This window comes from Solea solea, chromosome 20, assembly GCF_958295425.1.
Source record: "Solea solea chromosome 20, fSolSol10.1, whole genome shotgun sequence".
In the NCBI taxonomy this organism is placed as follows: Eukaryota; Metazoa; Chordata; class Actinopteri; order Pleuronectiformes; family Soleidae; genus Solea; species Solea solea.
Window position 1 is genome coordinate 1,678,543 of NC_081153.1, and position 14,427 is coordinate 1,692,969.

The 14,427-nt window shown below is 43.9% G+C and overlaps 1 protein-coding gene across 1 annotated transcript; it reads right to left on the minus strand.

Moving 5' to 3' along the window:
• Positions 1-1,601: 1,601 nt before the first annotated feature.
• Positions 1,602-14,380, minus strand: LOC131446938 (voltage-dependent calcium channel gamma-4 subunit-like). Its single transcript, XM_058618337.1, has 6 exons — positions 14,295-14,380; positions 13,753-14,076; positions 9,350-9,604; positions 7,332-7,415; positions 4,726-4,866; positions 1,602-4,553 (listed from the first exon to the last, which is right to left on the minus strand). Exons 2-6 carry the CDS (start codon positions 13,781-13,783, stop codon positions 3,706-3,708), a joined length of 1,359 nt encoding a protein of 452 aa, XP_058474320.1. The 5' UTR covers positions 13,784-14,076; positions 14,295-14,380; the 3' UTR covers positions 1,602-3,705.
• Between the last annotated feature and the right edge of the window lie 47 nt (positions 14,381-14,427).

Genomic DNA, 14,427 nt, shown 5'->3' on the forward strand with positions numbered 1-14,427 from the left:
AGCCTGCTACTGCTAAGATGCAATAGCCTGCTACTGCTTAGCTGTTAGCAGCTAATGTTATCAGATAAAATAGCATCACTCTTGACTTAACTGGCTACTGTGGCAGCTAACACCTACAATTATCAGCTGTAATAGCCTCATCCGTTGAGTTTAGCAGCTGGTGTAGCAACTAGCAGCTACTGTAGTAGCTAACATCTCCTGTTGTTTTGAATTAGCATCACTCTTTGACTCAAGTGGCTACAGTAGCTGCTACTATAGGAGCTAGTAGTATATAGTAGACGCTACTATACTCCGATTCAATGGCACCACTTTTTAACTTCAGCAGCTACTCTATAGCAACTAGCAGCTATGGTAGCAGCTGTTAGCAGCTAACATTTACTATTATCAGATAAAATAGCAATCAGCTGTAATAGCATCACCCTTTGAGTTTAGCGTCTGGTGTAGGAGCTAGCAGCTACTGTACTACAATTCAAAGGCATCACTTTTTGAATTTAGCAACTACTGTAAAGCAACGAGCAGCTGCTGTGGCAGCTAGCAGCCTTTGAGCAGCTAACATCTACTGTTATCAGATAAAATAGCATTACTCTTAGTGATGAGTTTAGTGGCTGGTATAGCAGCTAGCAGCTACTGTAGCAACTAGTAGCGACTGTACTGAGATGTGGTGACGTAAGTGTTTGACTTTAGCACATGCTGTAGCTAAACAACAGAGATGCTAAACTCTGGTGACAACAATAAGTCTAACTGTTGTGTAAAATGTTGCCTAAGATACAATAGAATAAACAAACTAGGGTTCAGTATCGTTCAGTGTTTCATCTCCACTTTACACGCAATGTAAACCATGAAAATGAAGGGATGAATTTACACATATTTACCCTCTCACTTTTGAGCACATGCTTTTTCACATGACACCACCGACATCAGTGAACACAAGCGAGAGAAAAAGAAACTCCCAAAACAAAGAATATAAAAATAAAAATACACAAGAGAATTAACATAACTATAAATACCCTGCAATAACCATTACGATCATATAGAAACACCAGCAACATGATATTAATACTCACGGAGTTACAACCTCCTGTAACGCAGAGATGATGATAATCAATCACTCGCAATGAGAAGACAACCAAAAGATTACCATTTACAGACATTATGTGCTTCTGCTGAAGAGAACAGATTAATAATATACTCAATAATACATTTATTATTCTAGTGTCAAACAGTATATAGTTATCGCTAAAAGAGAGAGACAGAGACAGAAGTGTGCTCTTTTCCTCCGCCTCGTCTAACTTGCCGGGTTCTCCATCAGGTTTTTTTGAATTTGTTGCTTCTGCAGAGTTCAGTGTTCGCTGATTCAGAACGTGTGAAGTTTCAGTCCAAAATGTTCCCGTTCCGCCCGTGAAATCTCTCACATCTCCCCGGGAATCTCACATGTCGTAATTTCTTCCTCATGAAACTAAATCTGTGACGTACTGATCATAATCATAATAATAATAATGATCCACCATGTGCTTTTATTTCACGTGACGATCGTGACTTCCTTGACCTTTTCAATCCCCCCCTCCCCGAGTGTAAACTGCCCCCCGCCCCCACCCCCCAGCCCTTTGCAGCGTCAACTCAACGGCACGATCGACGCCCTGTAGCCTTCGGTGTTCGGTCATCACCATAAACAGTCACACAAATCCCGCAACATCAATTTCAGGCAACTGAAAGTCTCGTGGAGAAAGTGGCACTTGGATGTGTTTGGACAGTTTTACAGAATCCTATTGTTATTCTTTCTGTTAAGGCAATAAAAAAACCTCAGACTTTCTGTGTCTACTCGGCCTTAATGCTACAGAGCCCCGGACATGACATGGTAAAAAAAATAAAATAAATTGTGCCCACAAAATAGCTATAACATGCGCACAAAATACTATTTTGTGGCCACGAAATAAGTATAACGTGCTCACAAAATACTAATTAATAATATCATCATTCCTGGACAGTTGGGTAAGCAAATCGAGCGCACCTCCTCTAAGGTCAAAGGTAGAGGCAGTAGAGTGGCTAAAGCTACACGATGGACAGAGATAGTGTGATAGAGTTTTATTTTAGGCTGGGAATGAGCTACAAAGACATTCTGAAAAACCTGTCACTGCAAGGAACCATTATTACCGAGAGGCATTTAAACAGAATATTGAGAGGCAGGTTTCTTTACCAGCGCAGGTACGACAATAACAACACAACACTGCTCGACTTCCTTACTTGGGTGTCCAGGAATGACAATATTATTAATTAGTATTTTGTGCGCACATTATACCTACTTCGTGGCCACAAAATAAGTATAATTTACGCACATTATACTTATTTCGTGGCCACAAAGTAGTATTTCATGCCCACGTTATAGCTATTTCGTGGGCACAATTTATTTTTTTACCATGTCATGTCCGGTGCTCCGTATAATTCAGTAAATACTTGGTCGTTTAACGTCACAACAGGTTACTGGCTACAGATATCAGCTGTAATAGCATCACCCTTTGAGTTTAGCGGCTACTGTAGCAGCTACTGTAGCAGCTAACACCTACAGTTATCAGCTGAAATAGCCTCACCCTTTAAGTTTAGCAGCTGGTGTAGCAGCTAGCTTGCAGTTACTGTAGTAGCTAACATCTACTGTTGTCAAATGAAATAGCAAAACTCTTTGACTTAAGTGGCTACAGTAGCAGCGAGTAACATACTGTAGCAGCTGCTGTGGCAGCTACTGTAGCAGCTACTGTATAGCAACTAGCAGATCAGGTTACTGGCTTAGTTGGACGTTTAACCGAAGTGTGACAGTGAAAGTCATGCAATAGAATCAGTCCAGGCTGACTTTGACTGTCCATCTGTCAGTGTAATTACCTTTGACACGCTTTAACAAATAAAACAGGCTCACAGTGTGTCAGACTCTCCTGCTGTGTATGTGTGTGTCGGCAGGGTTTGAGGCCACGCCTGTTGACCTTGAATTAAAAGCCAACTTGGTTTGAGTGGTTTGGAATGAGTGGTTGTAAACCACTCATTCTCCCACACCAAAGTTGTTGATCCACTGCTGCCTCCATCACTAAGTTCAAATGTCTTCATTTGTCAATTCGACATTTAAAATTCTATGCTCAGATTTGCATCAGTGACACAAACTGACCACACGAGGCAGCAGAGGACCAGCAGCCCATAACCTGCTTGCTAAAAACACATATTTTCTCAATGGGGTTTGGTGTGGGGAGTGAGAGTGTCACACTTTAAAAACCCTGAAATATCCCCTTAGAGTAGTTTAAGTCCTTGTAGCAGCTAAATCTAAACATCTACAGCGCCTCCCCAGCAAGGCACTTAACCCCATCTGCTGCTCAGGGAGACTGGTTTAACTTGAAAACACAGGTGTGTGACGTGTGTGAGACGCTCTAACGTGTCTAACGTGTCAAACAGAAAAATGCTGTATTTAAGACATTTAAACAAAGAAAAGTTCCCTGTAACCTCCACTGCACGCTCACAGTAACTGTCAGAGCAAAGGTCATAACCTTTTTTAAGGCAGATGTTATGAACTTCTGGATGTTTTATGACTGTTTATGATGATTGACATTAATTATGGCAGTCTTACCTCAGGCTCAAGGACAGAGACGTTACCGCTGATGTGTCACCTTCGCATTTTCAGTCTCCTCCTCTTTCTCCCTCCCCATTGCCCCCCCCCCCCAAGGTTTACTCTTAAACTGGCGTTGTTTTCCTGTTGAGCGTATCTGAGTTGCTATCCCTGTCTCTTTTTGCCGTCAGTCGGTCCAGGGTTCCCATGTTGCCCCGGTCTCTCTCCATGGTGGCTGTAGATACCGGCTGAGTCGGCGCGGCCGTGGTCGTCGTATTCAGCGGTGCTGCGTTCTGTGCCACAGCTGCTGCCGCTGCTGCCAGGTTGGACTTGGAGTGAGATGGGAGGGTGCCACTGCTTATCGCCACTCCTCCTCCTCCTCCTCCTCCTCCACTGCCGCTTCCACTGGAATCTTTTGGGAAGTAGTTGTGGAGTTGATAGAGCGTGGCACGGTCCACCGTGCCGTATAGAGGCGGAGCGCCACCGCCGAGACTGCCCAGCTTTGAGTCCCTCGACAGCGTGTACATAGAGATGTCCCCACCTCCTCCACTCCCGCTGCTGCTCGTGTGGTGTGGGTTGGGCAGTGTGGCCACGGAGAACGGAGGGGCAGAAGGTGGCAGGGTGAAGGTCTTAGACGTTCCAATGGGCGAGGTCTCTGGCGAGCGAGGCGGGTCAGTGGAGCGTGAGCTGGAGCGAGAGCGCCGCCTGAAACGGTAGCTGGGCAGCCGTAGCATGGCGTGCGTTGTGCTCTTGAAAAGGTCAGTGCGAGAACGGCAGCGCAGCTCTTTGTTCTTCTCAATGTAAATGTTGACGGCGAGGACACCTACCATCTCTGCCAGGATGAAGGACAGGCCACCGAAGTAGAAGGACCAGCCGTAGGAGTAGTGCCACTTCTTATCCTCATCCTTCTTTGGGGAAATGTCGCTCAGCGCTGCCGAGATGTAAACGATCACTCCAATGATGTTGCTGAGCCCTGAGGAAATATGCAAGACTTGTGAGTCTCTGTGGAGACAAATCAACCTGCAGTTTCTTGAAATTTTTCAGCAGCCAGGGACACGGGGACTGTTTTCTTTGAGTTACTCATCGGGGAGGCAGACTTAACCTGAAAACTCCTCTTCAGAAAGGACAAAACATCTCAGTCTTACCTGCAGCTACAAAGAGAATCCCTCCACCCAGTATGATGTTCCTCTTGCTCTTGTAGAAGCTGCTGGAAGCGACACACACTCCACCCAGCAGGAGCAGTATGGCGCTGAGGATGGGGAAGATGCTGGAGGCTCGCACCACACCTGCAGAAAACGACATTGGCACATGTACGACGGAGTTTCAGCGATTGTTTCCCGACATTGTCTGAAATTGAAATTTGGGAGTTTAGCAAAAGGGTCACCTGAGCTAGTGTTCTAGTCAAGACCACAATAATAAAGCAAAAAACAGATTTGTACCAAGACCAGAGGGTACCCAAGACTTTAAGGGACTGAGACCCAGGATCAGGCCCCAAAGAACAGCTGGTTACATATTATAATCCACAGCAACGGCGCCACGATAACCTTTGAAGAGCCTGCAGTGACCCTAGGAATGGGTACCTAACTCCGTACCTTTGATCCTACCGACTGATTTATGTTTACGCAACATAAGGTAACACAACTGACATCTGCTCACCTGCGGCTAATGCGGGAGCTAACCAAGAACCAACCAACAACACTGCAAGCAATAGCTTGAACTGTGTGACAGTTACATACCAGGTAGCAACTGAAGTGCACAACGCATCTCTATCCAACTTTCTCTATTTGGTAAGTCTGACAAATCCTTTCGTGTTACTTGTTTTTTCTTCCCAACACTTTTGAAGGTGCAAAGTTAACAGCCTCGTGACACTCCTGAGAGAACGAGTGTTACCAGGACCTGCTACAGCCGACACTACAGCCTGGCTCCGCTACAACACTTCAGCACTATTTATACCAGTTTTCACATCGCATTCACAACACTGGGTCTTTTGTGGCTCTCGACGAACAAATAAGTCAAGAGTATTTATCGGTTTATGGTTTGTTGAAGGCCGAGTTTGTCTTCTGCCAGTTTTAAGACAAAACTGTACAACTAAGGGATGATGGATTGATGGATTCAGGTAAGATGAGAAAATACCCACCTGTGTTGCATTATGGGTAGTTTTCCCAGTAATGAGGTTGTCAGGTGGCAAATCGCTTAGCTATTCGATTTGACATCCTCCAAATCTTTGAGATTTGTCCATTTAATTATCTCTTGATGCCAGTGAAGGAAAGAAAATCCACCCCCAATGACATGGGGGTGGAAATGTCATTGGGGGTGTGAAATGACATCACTTCCTGTTCCACATCTAATCTTCTTTCAGGTGAAAATGTGATTTTTTTGGAGTTATGTTGAATGACGTTGACTTTCAAAGAGAAACAATTCCCCTTCTTTGTTGGATTATATGATTGATATTACATATTTAATCAGGTCTAGCAGACATGTCCCTTTTCTGTTATGGGAAGAAATCGTGACTTCTGTTTCTGTCGGTGTTTCACAGCGTGGCAGATATAGAAATAGAGACCTTTATATAACATGTATACATGTATGTAAGGAGAGAGGCAGAGAGTTGAAGGCGTGTATACGTGAACACAAACTGCTTTCACACAGATGTGATGTGGAAAAAACCTGAGCTGAAAATAATCCATTAGTGAAGCCTGTTCTTTCAATCCGTCTGCAACCAGAAAAGAGAGAGCTTTCTGTTCTGTGCTGAACACCCCCAGACTCACAACCCCATGCACCTGCACACACACAGTGTGAAGACACACACACACGCACATACACACACAAACACACACCTCCAGAAAAGCTTTGCTTGAATCTGACATCCATGCATTGATGTCCGCCCACCATCCCCTTCTGTCCTTTCTCTGCATGCATGTGTGTGTGTGTGTGTGTGTGCATGTGCGTGTGTGTGTGTGTGTGTGTGGTGCCACAGTGTACACATGTCTATACATGCCTGAGTGTGTTTGTCGTGGGTGTGACAGTAATGTAACGGAAACCTGAGTTTCCTGAGTTGAATCAGTAACCGGTTATGAAGTAACATACCTATATTACCGGTAAATGAATATAAATGTATGTTAAAAATTGCAAACGTTGTTATTTTAATGATTGTTTCTCTTCAATCTCACATTAAAAATGAATGAAAATATTAATTTTTCTGATGAGAAATGAGCAGCGAGCTTCTAAGAAACTAGTAGTTATTTTCTTATAGCAATATAGCAACCTAGTTTTAGCCTCTTAGCAATAAGCAGCTAACTTCTGTGTAACTGGATGCTAGCTTTTAGCTTCTTACAGCAGCTAGCCTCTTAGCAACAAGCAGCTAACTTCTTTGTAACAATAGTAGATGCTAGCTTTTAGCATCTTACAGCAGCCAGCCTCTTAGCAACAGCACACTTACATACTTCATTTTATATTTACCATGTTAAATATATTCATTCATACATCAATAACAATGAATTCCTTCTTGTCTCTGTCTTAAAATGTTCAAAACAAAAATATCTTATGATTTTTGTTTCTGTATTGTATTGAATCATGTTAATGTCATTGAAGTCATTGAAGTTATTTAACACAGAAATCTTCACTGAACACAACAAAGTCTCCTGTGACCCATCATCAGTGATGTACCGCTCCTGTGTGTGTGTGTGTGTGTGTGTGTGCACATGCGTGTGTGTGTGCGTGTACGTGCGTGTGTGTATGTGTGCGTGAGACTCACGCAGCAAATACTCTGCAGCATCTTGGTCGTAGTCGGCGTCGTCGGGGAAATGATTGATCTGAGAACACACGCCTCGCTTCAGCCCTGAGGAAGAGGAGAGGGTGACAGGGTGAGGAGGAGGAAGAGAGGGTGAGAGAGTGAGGGGAGGAAGAGAGGGTGAGAGAGTGAAGAGGAAGAGGAGAGGGGGGGAGAGTGAAGAGGAAAAAGAGAGGGGGAGAGAGTGAGGAGAAAAAAGAGAGGGTGAGAGAGTGAGGAGGAAAAAGAGGGTGACAGAGTGAGGAGGAGGAAGAGAGGGTGAGAGAGTGAGGAGGAGGAAGAGAGGGTGAGAGTGAAGAGGAAGAGGAGAGGGGGGGAGAGTGAAGAGGAAAAAGAGAGGGGGAGAGAGTGAGGAGAAAAAAGAGAGGGTGAGAGAGTGAGGAGGAAAAAGAGGGTGACAGAGTGAGGAGGAGGAAGAGAGGGTGAGAGAGTGAGGAGGAGGAAGAGAGGGTGAGAGTGAAGAGGAAGAGGAGGGGGGGGAGAGTGAAGAGGAAAAAGAGAGGGGGAGAGAGTGAGGAGAAAAAAGAGAGGGTGAGAGAGTGAGGAGGAAAAAGAGGGTGACAGAGTGAGGAGGAGGAAGAGAGGGTGAGAGAGTGAGGAGGAGGAAGAGAGGGTGAGAGTGAAGAGGAAGAGGAGAGGGGGGGAGAGTGAAGAGGAAAAAGAGAGGGGGAGAGAGTGAGGAGAAAAAAGAGAGGGTGAGAGAGTGAGGAGGAAAAAGAGGGTGACAGAGTGAGGAGGAGGAAGAGAGGGTGAGAGAGTGAAGAGGAGAGGGTGAGAGAGTGAGGAGAAAGAGGAGAGGTTGAGAGAGTGAGGAGGAAAAAGAGAGGGTGAGAGAGTGAGGAGGAAGAGGAGAGGGTGAGAGAGTGAGGAGGAGGAAGAGAGGGTGAGAGAGTGAGGAGGAGGAAGAGAGGGTGAGAGAGTGAAGAGGAAGAGGAGAGGGGGAGAGAGTGAGGAGGAAAAAGAGAGAGTGAAGAGGAGAGGGTGAGAGAGTGAGGAGAAAGAGGAGAGGTTGAGATAGTGAGGAGGAAAAAGAGAGGGTGAGAGAGTGAAGAGGAGAGGGTGAGAGAGTGAGGAGAAAGAGGAGAGGTTGAGATAGTGAGGAGGAAAAAGAGAGGGTGAGAGAGTGAAGAGGAAGAGGAGAGGGTGAGAGAGTGAGGAGGAAGGAAAATCGAGAGAAAAAAGGAGGTGTAAAGTGTAGAAAAGCCCAGAAACATGAGGACGTAGAGGATACAGTGGTTTTTTTAATGTATAAATCTTTTCTGACATATTATTACTGTGATTTAGCAGCATTTCTTATATTATACTGGATTTAACTGTAACTCTACACCAGAGTCTCACAATTAAGCAGCATTTTCTCATGTAGTTGCCAGAACATAGTTAATATTCATCAAATGACACTCATTTAGATATTTCTCCCTGGAAATTTCTAAATAAATACAAACCAGTGATGTACACAATAAATACACACTGTTTGAACACAAACATTTCAATTTTGTCACGGTTAAATTTAATGATGTTTTTATTACAATAACATTATTATTATTATGTTATTACCAGTGTTTACTATGTAAATATATGCAAGAACACCTATTTATGTCTGACCACACACGCGCGCACGCACGCACACACACACCCGTGCACACACACACACACACACACACACGCATGCACGCACACACACACACACACACGTGCACACACACGTGCACACACACACACACACACACACACCCATGCACGCACACACACACACACACACACGTTGGACATTCATGACTTGAGGGGACATTGCATTGACTTACATTCATTTCCTGGAGACTTACTCTAACCTTAACCACAATCACTACTGGCCTAACCCTAACCCTAATCCTAATCCTAACCTCAACCTAACCTGAAAACATATCTTCACCTTAAAATGTAGTTATTCACGTTGTGTCACACACACACACACACACACACACACACACACACAGGTGCAGTACCTTCGAGGCAGCAGATCCTCCACAGTCCTGAGTGGGTCAGAGCTCCGGGGTCTTTCTTGTCCTTGTTGCTGTTGGACTCGTCCTGGCTGGAGTTGGCCGTGCTGTTGCAGATGAACGCCCGGGCGTAGAGCCAGTAATCTGTGCCGATCGCCACCGTCATCAGGGCGAAGGCGGCAAACGCCCCCATGGTGGTCAGCAGCACCTGGATGCCCCGCTCACACCACACCATCGCCGGGCGCGGGAGGAAACTGATGTCTGACAGGAAGTCATTTAGTCCTTTAGTGAAATCACTGACGTGAACTCATGCATTCATGTCAATAATGTCAGAGTTAAAGCAGAAGATGCTAATTTAAGTTTAGTGACATGGAAATAAAATGGGCTTTTGATTTGGTACAAAGAAATCTCAAACGGCACAGCTGGTGCCAAACTGTGCCAAACTGTGCCAAACTGTGCCAAACTAAAACCTGTGTGATTAAGCTGTGGTTCACTTCTCTGCACAGCTAATGTCCACGTGTTGTTACATGAGTTTCTCCTACAGAATATTGACTTTAAAATGCAATATGTTCTATTTCATATAAATATTTTAACATCATTATGGTAAAATTATTATTTTTATTATTAACAATATGTCTTTATACGTGTCTTTATCTCGATCCCAGGATCCTTCACATAGAGCGATGTTCACAGCTAGCTAACGCTAACCCCAGCCTCTCAGCAACAAGCAGATAACCTCCCAAATAACTCTGAAGTGACAACAAAGTGATCATTAGGGTAATAATTATATTATAATATATTATAATAATAATTAGAGTAATAATTATATTATAATATATTATAATAATAATTAGAGTAATAATTATATTATAATATATTATAATAATAATTAGAGTAATAATTATATTATAATATATTATAATAATTATTAGAGTAATAATTATATTATAATATATTATAATAATTATTAGAGTAATAATTATATTATAATATTATAATAATATAGTAATTATTAGAGTAATCATTATATTATAATATATTATAATAATAATTAGAGTAATAATTATATTATAATATATTATAATAATATAGTAATTATTAGAGTAATCATTATATTATAATATATTATAATAATATAATAATTATATTTTAATATATTATAATAATTATTAGAGTAATAATTATATTATAATATTATAATAATATAGTAATTATTAGAGTAATCATTATATTATAATATATTATAATAATAATTAGAGTAATAATTATATTATAATATATTATAATAATATAGTAATTATTAGAGTAATCATTATATTATAATATATTATAATAATATAATAATTATTAGAGTAATAATTATATTTTAATATATTATAATAATATAGTAATTATTAGAGTAATCATTATATTATAATATATTATAATAATATAATAATTATTAGAGTTTGAAGAGGTGACAGAATTTACAGATGAACAGAAACACTAAGATCATCAAATAAAGACACAGAGATCATGAAGGAGACGAAATCAGAGAAGAACGACAGAGAAACATCTGAGGAGCAGAGAGAGGAAGAGGAGAGGAAGAGGAGCAGAGAGCAGAGGAGAGGAAGAGGAGGAGGAGCAGAGAGAGGAGGAGGAGAGGAAGAGGAGCAGAGAGAGGAGGAGATGAAGAGGAGCAGAGAGAGGAAGAGGAGGAGGAGTAGAGAGAGGAAGAGGAGCAGAGAGCAGAGGAGAGGAAGAGGAGGAGGAGCAGAGAGAGGAGGAGGAGAGGAAGAGGAGCAGAGAGAGGAGGAGAGGAAGAGGAGCAGAAAGAGGAAGAGGAGCAGAGAGAGGAAGAGGAGGAGGAGGAGTAGAGAGAGGAGGAGGAGAGGAAGAGGAGCAGAGAGAGGAAGAGGAGAGGAAGAGGAGCAGAGAGCAGAGGAGAGGAAGAGGAGGAGGAGCAGAGAGAGGAGGAGGAGAGGAAGAGGAGCAGAGAGAGGAGGAGATGAAGAGGAGCAGAGAGAGGAAGAGGAGGAGGAGTAGAGAGAGGAAGAGGAGCAGAGAGCAGAGAAGAGGAAGAGGAGGAGGAGCAGAGAGAGGAGGAGGAGAGGAAGAGGAGCAGAGAGAGGAGGAGAGGAAGAGGAGCAGAAAGAGGAAGAGGAGCAGAGAGAGGAAGAGGAGGAGGAGGAGTAGAGAGAGGAGGAGGAGAGGAAGAGGAGCAGAGAGAGGAAGAGGAGAGGAAGAGGAGCAGAGAGCAGAGGAGAGGAAGAGGAGGAGGAGCAGAGAGAGGAGGAGGAGAGGAAGAGGAGCAGAGAGAGGAGGAGAGGAAGAGGAGCAGAGAGAGGAAGAGGAGGAGGAGTAGAGAGAGGAAGAGGAGGAGGAGGAGGAGCAGAGAGAGGAAGAGGAGAGGAAGAGGAGCAGAGAGCAGAGGAGAGGAAGAGGAGGAGGAGCAGAGAGAGGAGGAGGAGAGGAAGAGGAGCAGAGAGCAGAGGAGAGGAAGAGGAGGAGGAGCAGAGAGAGGAGGAGGAGAGGAAGAGGAGCAGAGAGAGGAAGAGGAGCAGAGAGAGGAAGAGGAGGAGGAGGAGGAGCAGAGAGAGGAAGAGGAGGAGGAGGAGTAGAGAGAGGAAGAGGAGAGGAAGAGGAGCAGAGAGAGGAGGAGAGGAAGAGGAGGAGGAGAGGAAGAGGAGCAGAGAGAGGAAGAGGAGGAGGAGGAGTAGAGAGAGGAAGAGGAGCAGAGAGAGGAGGAGAGGAAGAGGAGGAGGAGCAGAGAGAGGAGGAGGAGAGGAAGAGGAGCAGAGAGAGGAGGAAGAGGAGGAGGAGGAGTAGAGAGAGGAAGAGGAGAGGAAGAGGAGCAGAGAGAGGAGGAAGAGGAGGAGGAGGAGTAGAGAGAGGAAGATGGATTTCCATGTAAGCTCACAGTGAATAAAAAGACGCTGACGTCACAAACACAAGTTTAATGTAAACGATGGACGGACGCCGCGGTGGAGACGTCGGCGTCAGCGTGGGCTCACAGATTATTTGGCTAATTCTGCGGGGCCTGTGGGCTGTTTCCATGGCAACACCAATCCCAAAATACCAGAAATCACTGGTCCTCTGACCCGGAGTGACCTGAGTCTGCCGGAACTTGGACGACGTTTGACTGATTTTACCTAAAACTGTGACGAGTTTTTATATTTATATATTTATTTTTTTAGACGTTATATATGTTAAATAAACTGTTGATTATTACGATTTAATCCCTTTGGCAGCCCATGGCTGCCAAAGGGAACTTGACTTGTAACTGGAAGACCGCTGGTTCAAATCCCCACCCGGCCAAAAAAAGGGTTGGGGTACCCCTGAGCAAGGTACCCAACTCCCAATGCTCCCCGGGCGCTACTCAGTGTGGCAGCCCACTGCTCCTAATTCTAGGATGGGTCAAATGCAGAGAATAATCAGTCGCTCTGAGACTGAGAATAATTTCCCTAAGGGGATTAATAAAGTATCTAAAATAAAAAAAAAGAATCCAACACTCAATTAATCTGCAACTGTTTTGACCCTCGATGAATAGATTGTTGTGTTTGAAACACAAACAAAGGGCAGTAAAGTTACAAACACTGTGAATGTGTTCTACAAACCTGCACATCTTCAGTTTGTTTGAGTGCAGGAATGAAAGAATAATCCAGGGTAAAGAGAATAAAGAGCCAATTTAATCCACAACAAACAGCAGAAGATTAAAGTTAAACACTTACAACAAAAACCAGCAGGAAACACCAGGAACAAACAAAACCACTGAGAAAAACCAGACACAGGTGGCGCTAATCCACCAACGAGAAACACCAGGAAGTGAGACTGACGTTACAAAATAAAACAGGAAGTCAAAAAAATAATATACTGCAAGGAAAACTACAAATTAAGACTGTAATACATGTAAAAATGACGCGTCCACCAAAGTCCACAGAGAAGATCAGTGATTTTAACATCACACACACACACACAGGAGTTGTTGATCCACTGCTGCCTCCATCACTAAGTTCTAATGTCTGTGACACAAAGTGACCACACGAGGCAGCAGAGGACCAGCAGCTCCTGTGTCCCTCTATGGGCTTTGGTGTGGGAGAGTGAGTGAGTTCACAGACGTCTGTCTCACAGTGAGATGAAGACGGGAACGTGTTCTTGAGTCTTTGCTTAAGTTGTTATTAAGTTTGAAAGTCACATTATTACAGAGAATTGAATCATTTATTCACACACACACACACACACACATAAAGACACACACACAGACACAGACACCCACACAGAGACACACACAGACACACACACACAGTGTGTGTGTGTGTCTGTGTGTGTGTGTGTGTATGTGTGTCTCTGTGTGTCTTTAAGTGTGTGTGTCTGTGTGTCTTTATGTGTGTGTGTCTCCGTGTGTCTTTATGTGTGTGTGTGTGTGTTACCTGAGGGCATGTTCCTGCCTTTCGCCTCCATCTCCTCTCCTCCCTCCCTCTGTTGTTCCTCTTCTTCTTCGTTGGTGGTGAAGAACGCTCTGGAGCTTCAGTCTGAGCTTCCTCCATCCACTGTTTATCGCCCTTTACCCTTCCTCTCCTCTCCTCTCCTCTCCCTCGTTCCTCTTCTTCTCCTCTCTTCCTTTCTTCTTCTCTTTTACCTTGAGCGCTCCTTCTCTTCTTCTCAGCAGCAGCAGCAGCAGCAGGAGGATGGAGGATGGAGAGATGGATCCTTCACTTGGTGTCTTCTCCTCTCATTGAATTGTCATGGCAGAGCTGAGAGAGGGAAGAAAGAGGTGAAGGGAGGGGGAGAGGGAGGTGAAGAGCAGAGAAAGGAGGAGGATGGATTTGATTAACAGACGTGACAGGAGTCTTGAGAACAGACGACGCTCGTCCTGACGTGTTTTTCTGTATCATCGTGAGAAAACAAACAAACAAACAAACAAACAAACAAACGAGTGTGAAAAACGTGATGAAAAAGGAGAAAAACTCACGGGTTTGTCTTCACAGGAAATACAGAGAGATAAAGGACGAGGAAATAGAGGCGATGCAAGAGAGAGAGAGAGAGAGAGAGAGAGAGAGAGAGAGAGAGAGAGTGTGTGTTCTATTTCATCGCCATGGCAACAG

What these genes read in the sequence shown, in the direction of transcription:
- LOC131446938 (XM_058618337.1), bottom strand. Translation starts at nt 13,783, where the DNA reads ATGGAGGCGAAAGGCAGGAACATGCCCTCAG. An exon ending in GAGGATCTGCTGCCTCGAAG is followed by an intron (nt 7,416 to 9,349) that starts GTACTGCACCTG and finishes CCTCTTCCTCAG; the next exon opens with GGCTGAAGCGAGGCGTGTGT. An exon ending in GATTCTCTTTGTAGCTGCAG is followed by an intron (nt 4,554 to 4,725) that starts GTAAGACTGAGA and finishes ATATTTCCTCAG; the next exon opens with GGCTCAGCAACATCATTGGA.